Source organism: Cannabis sativa, chromosome 5, assembly GCF_029168945.1.
Source record: "Cannabis sativa cultivar Pink pepper isolate KNU-18-1 chromosome 5, ASM2916894v1, whole genome shotgun sequence".
In the NCBI taxonomy this organism is placed as follows: Eukaryota; Viridiplantae; Streptophyta; class Magnoliopsida; order Rosales; family Cannabaceae; genus Cannabis; species Cannabis sativa.
The window spans coordinates 74,347,767-74,355,345 of NC_083605.1; the positions used below are offsets into that span (position 1 = coordinate 74,347,767).

A 7,579-nucleotide genomic window follows, 5' to 3' on the forward strand; every position below is an offset into this window, starting at 1 on the left:
CAATAAATATTATAAAAAATTATTAATTAATTATAAAATGACACTTTATTATAATATTAAACACTGTAGTATCTTTTAGCAATGCTCATATTTTAGAGCTCATTAACACCAAAATAACTTAAAAAAGCAAAACCAAGCAGTCCATAAAGCAACAAGGGCTTTGTAGGAGTAAGCAGTAGCAGAAGGAGACAAACTAAATCTATTCTATTCTCAAATCAAACCCAATTTTTTGTTTTTACACTTAAAATAACAACAAGCATCAACATCAACCCAAACCCTAATAAACTTTCACCATTTCCAATTCCCCCCCACTCATTCTGAATTTTAGACCTATATATAAATCAAATAGAAACAAAACCCTGAAACAGAGAGAGATAATTAGAAATAAAAATATACATTTTAGACAAATTATACAAAGTATGATTCACCCATGTATCTTTTATTTGTGTCAATATTTAGAAAAAAAAAAATTACTCTAATTTTATGATCATTTACGTTATAGTTACTTAAAATATTTGATAAAATTTAAAAAAATTTAACATGCTAAAAATAAGATCCAAACAATTTTTCACATGCTTATAAAATAAAAATCTCGAGTTTAATAAATGGTTTGAACTCTATTTTCGATAGTTTAATTTTTTTGAATATCTTAAATAACTATAATGTAGATTACTAAAAAAAATTAGACTACAAAATTTTAAGAGTCTCCTTTTTTGAGGGAGTTCTTGTATAAACATTTTATAGTAAATTAGGGACACAATTTTACTATCTTTTTACTTATGTGTGTGTTTTTATTTTAGGCGTGCAAATATTCCCACTCTCTTCTCTAATCAGTCCCATTAACTTTACTTTGGTCTTTAACAAAAAAGAAAAACCCTTTTTTTACTGTTTAGGTCTCTCTTAACTTTTCCCACTTTCTCTGACCAAAACAAAAAATAAAGACTCAATTTTTAAAGCCCTCTATGTCTGATGACTCGGAGATCCATGAAACAAAAAACATTTAATTAATTATTCAATTAATCCAATGTAATTAATTACTAATTATAATCAAACCCACTTTGATGGGAAGCTTAACTTAAGAAAAAAAAAATACAATTTTTAATTAAAAGGAATAATCACATTACACAATGTAACAACAACATTTGATGAAACATTACAGTGGCATTTTGGTAATTTTAACTACTGATTACAAAGAAATTAGAGATCATAGGTACAAACAAAGATCTGATTTTTCTTTCACTTTCATGGAAAGTTCATCATCACTACAAAACCCCTCCACTTTTTATCTCTGAAATTTCATAACAAAAAAAAAACATTTACAGATGAAGATACTACCAACATACTAGAACTAATTCATACATATATATATTTATATCTCTTTATAGACTATATAAGAACTTATTGAACCCATTTTCCTCTCTAAGAACAAAAAGTAATTAAAGTAGCTTTGACTTGATTTGACCAACAAGAACAATTGAGAAAGCTTTGTTCTTAGTCCAAAACCAAAACTCCCGCCACTAAAAATGGCCTCTTTATAAGATTGAATCACAACCGTTGATTGAACTTTTCATTTAGATGGGTCACTAGCACACCGTGATAGAAGATTAGACTCTGAATCTAAAACATAATTTAAAAACAAAAAGAAAAAAAACATTAAATTATAGTGAAAAAACAAATCTTTGATTTTTAAAAATCTAATCTTTAATTAATTAAGAACACAATTCATAATTATTACCTCTTGCTGCATTGAATGATCTCTTGCAATGAAGAATAGCGCTTTGGATACCATCTTGCTGTTGAAGAAGAGAATCATCTCTTCTTTTAGCCGCCGCCGCCTGAGCCGCCGTACCGGAAGGAGCAACGGCGGCCGTCGAAGAAGCCGACCGACTTTTACCCAAATGCTTACAGACCACTCTAAGTCCGGCCGGAAAGTTCAGAGACTTGTTAACATTGTTCGCCGGGATTTCTGATGAAGCCGCCGATTCCGGCGGCGGCGGAGGTGGCGGTGGCTCCACCGTTTGAGTACTCTTCTTCTCAACAGTCTCTGTCGTGTTCGGCGGCGAAACGGGTTTAGCCACCGAACTATTCAGACTAACCTGACCGGAAAGTTTCAACCTTTCGCCGTATCGTTTCGAAACGCGAACGTAAAGTGGTTTCACCATTTTTAAATACTTCTGTACGACTTCTTTAGCGAAACGTTTCTCGTCTGTTGAAACAGAAGGCGTTTCGTTTTCGTTGCTCTGTTTTTGAGACTTGTTCGAAACTGATCTTGAGCTGAACAGAGATACAATAGGAACTTCTTCGACCTTTAATTTAACAGTGAAGAACTGATTCTTTTGGGATTTTTGTTGTTGTTGTTGTTGGGTTTTTTCCGGCGTTTCTTTTTCCTTCTGTGACGTTTCTTTTGTGATCTGCTCTGTTTTCTCAACCCCATTGTTGTTTGCTAAAGCATTTGATTTAGATTTTTTGAGACCCAACATAAAGACTCGAAATTTAGTTGCTGATTTAAGCAACGAAACTGGAAACTGAGCTTGTTGTTGTGTTGGCTTCATCAAGTTATTATTATTATCATTAGCCTTAGCTTCTTCTTCTGATGAAGAAGAAGAAGAAGAAGACTCAATGGGGACTAGCTTACCTTTAAAGAACAAATCATCAGAAGGTGAAAGAGCTAGATTAGTGTCCGTACGATCATTGCTCGAACCAGATGAGAGTGTGAACTTAAACTCTCTCTCTTCTTCATCATCATCGTCATCATCATTAATGGCTTCTTCTTCTTCTTCTCTGTTTTGGGTATTAATCTCTTCTTCTTCTTCTTCAGCTTCGTCTTCTTCGTTGACCGCGAACTCCAAGTCAAAGAAAGGACCATCATCATCACCACCACCACCACCAATGTCATCATCATCATCGTCATCGTCGCCGTCTATTTCCGCCGTGTTTTTACCGACGGCGGTAACAATCGTAGCAACTGTAGAAATGGGCCTGTTCTGAACAACATCACCGCCGTTACCACCGCCGCCGGCTCCTCTCCAATACTTAAGTAAACTGAAAGCTTCCATTGTTGGGAGAGCCAGTTATACAAAAATGGTGAAGAAATTTCAAACCTTTAAAAAGCCTTTCTTTTTTTAAAAAAAAATTAAAAATTAAAAGAAAAATAAAAAAACAAGTACAGAAAGAAAGAGAGAAAGAGAAAATAGATTAATAATAGATAACAGAACAGAAGGGTGTTCATTCAACAATGGTAGTAGTAGTAGTAGTAGTATTAGGTGATGAGAGAGAAGTAGGTAAAAAAGTAAAAATAAAGGTGAGAAGTTTAGGGAAGGTTAAATGGAGTGACAGAGTTGCAGAGAGGAAGGGGTTTGTCTGGTAATGGTAATGGGGTACGTGGGTTGCAGAGAGTCATGTGAAGAGACAGTCCTGTTGCGTCAGAACTTGGAAGACGATGACAGATTAATAAGAGAACCAAAGGAAAGAGAAGGAGTTAGAGAGAGAAAGTAGTGAAGAGAGAGAGAGAGAATAAGAAAGAATAATGCTTTTTACTTGTACGACCGCCGTGCACTTTGAAAAATGTTGGCCGGTCAGTTTCAACAATCTTCCTCTGTTTCCAACTTTATTTTGTTTACTCTGTTCCCTACCCTCCCCTTCCTCCACGTCTTCACTTGGATTTTTTCTTTTTAAAAAAATAAAAAAAGAAATGATATTTATTAGGGGTCTTTTCAATATTATACCTAAAATTAATTTTATTTATAAAAATACCTTTAAGAAAATTATTTGCACAAATACCGATTGCCACGTCAGCATAATTACCGAAATATAAAATAATTACCGAAAATTGAAAAAAAATAAAAAAATCTCGCTTCCAGAAATTTTAGTGTTTTGCAAATTTTAAAAAAAGCAACCTTTTGGTTGCTTTTGATGTAAATAATATATCAATTAGTTACTTTTTATTAGAAAAAAATTAATTCAAGATAATTTTTTTCTCATACACATTTGGTTGCTTATTTTGATCAGACAACTTTAAAATTAATATATATAATAATTTTCATATTGTAACTAATTCTATTATGTTTTAGATACTATTTGGTAACTTTATAAGTTTTTTTATTAACAGATTAAATTCTTTTTATTAAATAAATTTATTATTAGTATACTATATTTTAACTTTTAAATACAAAATAATAAAAGACTTTAAGTTAAGTTATGATGTTACTTGATATGTTAAAGTTTATTAAATTTTAAATTTTATTACTTTTTGTTACAAAATATAAAAAAGGAACAAAAAAGTTTCTTTTAACACATACTAAAATGTAAGAGAGATATCTAAATGTTAGAGGAAAAATAAAAAAAATTAAGAGAAATAATAAATTTAGAGAAAAAGAATAATAAAAAAAATAATAATAAATGAAGAAGATTTTTTCAAAAAAACAAATTAATAAATAAATGAAGAAGATAATAATGTCAGAAAAAGAAGAAGTAAACAAAAAGGAAAAAAAAGGGTAAAAAGATAAATATTGGAGGAGACTTATAATTTCTTGTTTAGATTTTAAATTATAGTGTGTTATTTTGTTGTTTAAGAAACCTTAGTCTAACTTTTAATTTTAGTCATTTTTTTTTGTAGCAGAAAAATATATGCTTCTAACATGTCAAAATGATCACTTTAAAAAATAGATTATAATAGTGTAATTTTTGTGTCCAAATAATAAATTGCGTGGCTGAAAAAACTTTTGAAATAAAAAAAAATAAAGAAAGTGAGAATAATAACAATTTGTGTCGTTTATTCACATAATTTTTTTTTTTAAAAAAAAAAATCTGATTGTATATCAACTAGGAGAGTCAATAAAATGTAAAAGAAAAACATATGGTTAATTTTTAATTTTAGTAGGCGTGTAGCGGTATTGAAAACAATAAAATGGTCTAAGAAAATTTCATAAATACAATTCACGTTGATACATATAATTATTTTTTTCTAAAACTACTAATTAGATTAAAAAACAAAAAAAATGTAAAATAATAAAAAAAAAAAAAGAATAGACTGTAAAAAAAAAAAATATTTGATCAACCTAGTTTACTGTTATTTTGAAAAAATAAGACTTTAATTAAAAAAAAAAAAAGCTACCGTCTAGAAAAAGAAAAAAAAAAAGCTAGCATGTAGGCAGAGTTTAAGAGAGAGAAGCAATAAATATACATTGGTATACCTATAAAAAAGAAATGCCTAAATTGTGAGTATTAAAATAGGTAAGGGTAAATTCTTAAATAATTTAATAATAATAGTTATTGGTGCAAATATTTCTATTTATTATTGGATGATTGTACAATATATTCCTTTAAAAGGGATGTACTGATGAACCCTTGAATTGTTTCGGCATCCAGAAGAATTTTTTAGCCTAATTTTTTTTTTCATATTCATATACGTTATAGCTATTGAAGATAACTTATAAAATTTTGAGAAATTCAGAATAATTTACAATATAGAAAATAATGTTCAAACTGTGTATTTTACACGCGTATAAAATAAAATAGTGTACGTGACCATGAAAAAAAATTGACTAACTATAATGTTTGAAAACAATGTTTGAACGTATTTTTCGGCATATTAAACTTTTCCAAATTTCTTAAAATTTTGCAGGATGTCTTAAATAACTATAATGTACGTGACCATGAAAAAAATTGACTAAAAAATTATTTCGGATATTAAAATAAATAAGTGTGCATCAATTTATCTATTTTAAGAGGGTGCATTGTATAATTTTCCTATATTTTTTTTTTATCAATTTTTGTATTTTGGAAAGTTTATAAATTCATTTTTTTAAGACCATACATTATGTAATTATTTAAAATTATTGTGAAGTTTTTTTTAAAAAAGCTCTAAATAAATAGTTTACATTGGTTAAAGTAAACTTGAACAAATATTGTTGAAAAGAAATGTCATCCTTCCTCTTTAGTATGACTCTGAGGTTGGCTGTAAAATGGCTTTCACTTGACTTGGCCTTACAATCAAATCTAAACTTTCAACAGTCACAATGATGATCATAATTTATATCAATAACAAATCTATGAATGTTGAAACAAGACACAAATTTGTGTAAGTTGCTATAGCTAGTACCTAGTGAAAATTCATAGTAGTAGAGTCTAGTTACTAGTGACTAGTGAGTAGTTAGGATAAAAAAGGCAAAGAAAAAACTATCAAAACTATGGTTAATTAAAGAAAGGTCCTTTAATTTCTAATCTATGATGGAGACTCTAACCCTCTAAAATTACCCTCATTTTCACTTTTGATTTTTGTACACAGATATGTCATATATTTTTTATTAAGAAAATTTTATTTACACTTCAAAATTTTTAAAAAATACTATATTTTAATCATTTTTATTTTATATAAAATTTATATCTATAATTGTATTATATTTTTTTAATTTTTTTCTTCCAATTCATATATTTTAAAAATATACCTATCAAATAAAAATAAATTATATTTTAAATATTATGACAAAAAAATTAAATGAAATTTTCTTATAAAAAAATAAAAAATATATACATGAGTTAGAAAAAATTATGAAAATAAAATTAAAATAAATATTGAAATTAACATAAAATAGTGTGAGGAAAAAATTTAAAAAAAAACTATTGAGAGTAACTTTTAAAAATTATTTAAGTTTATATTTTTTTTAATAATAAGGTGTAATTATAATTTTACAGGCTGCAAATAGGATTCTTCTTTTTATTATTTTTTTTTTTGAAGAATTTTTTTTATTATTATTATTATTAAAGAATTACTAAAATATATTATTAATGTCTAAAATATTTTTTAGTATCTTATCGATATTGATGTGATTAAATAACGAATCTTATATTATTTAAGAAAATATTTTTAAATAAAATCATTAATTAATTGTACTTTTATCATTAAATAAAATCATTATATTATTTAAATATTTTTAAATATTTGACATACCCAATAATTATACTTTTATTATTATTATTATTATTGAAACGTAGGCACTCTTTGAAAGATTTTTGTACACAAATTAAGAAGACAATTCTTCTTCCTTTTAAATACAATTTATTTCTTTTCTAAAAATAGTCTATATTTCTGATTTTATGTCACGTGGCGCACATGCAAGTTGGTTTTGGGTATCATAGAAAAAAGCTTTGACATTAAAATCTGATGAGAAATCTAAGCCGTTGATCATGATTTGTGGTCCTAGATTGAATTCGTGCCTTTTTTTCCGTTTTGGGACCGATTGGGAACTTAACATCTCAACTCCTCTCTTTGGATGGTTAACTATGAAAAAGAGAAGTAGTCTTGTTTCATCAAATTCAAATCATTTGTTTTGATAGCAACCGTCTGATCTGTGGACCATTTTAAGTGGTCAGTAATCATAAATTTTATTTAAAAAATGGTACTAGTATCTTAAAAATTAGACAAATTTTTTTTTTTTCAAATTCATGTACGTTATAACTATTTAAGGTAACCTACAAAATTTTAAGAAATTTCGAATAATTTCCAATATAGAAAACAATGTTCAAACAACATATTTTACACGCGTATAAAATAAAATAATCACGCGTGCAATACACTGTT

The 7,579-nt window shown here is 27.6% G+C and overlaps 1 protein-coding gene across 1 annotated transcript; it reads right to left on the reverse strand.

Annotated features, from left to right (window-relative positions):
- Positions 1-1,095: 1,095 nt before the first annotated feature.
- Positions 1,096-3,523, reverse strand: LOC115718116 (probable membrane-associated kinase regulator 2). The gene is made up of 2 exons (XM_030647077.2): positions 1,736-3,523; positions 1,096-1,617 (listed from the first exon to the last, which is right to left on the reverse strand). Exons 1-2 carry the CDS (start codon positions 3,054-3,056, stop codon positions 1,568-1,570), a joined length of 1,371 nt encoding a protein of 456 aa, XP_030502937.2. The 5' UTR covers positions 3,057-3,523; the 3' UTR covers positions 1,096-1,567.
- Positions 3,524-7,579: the final 4,056 nt, after the last annotated feature.

Bases quoted from the DNA above. Each gene is read 5' to 3' on its own strand.
- LOC115718116 (XM_030647077.2), bottom strand. From the start codon at position 3,056: ATGGAAGCTTTCAGTTTACTTAAGTATTGGAGAGGAGCCGGCGGCGGT. The intron at 1,618-1,735 runs GTAATAATTATG...ATTATGTTTTAG, and splicing joins ATCATTCAATGCAGCAAGAG to ATTCAGAGTCTAATCTTCTA.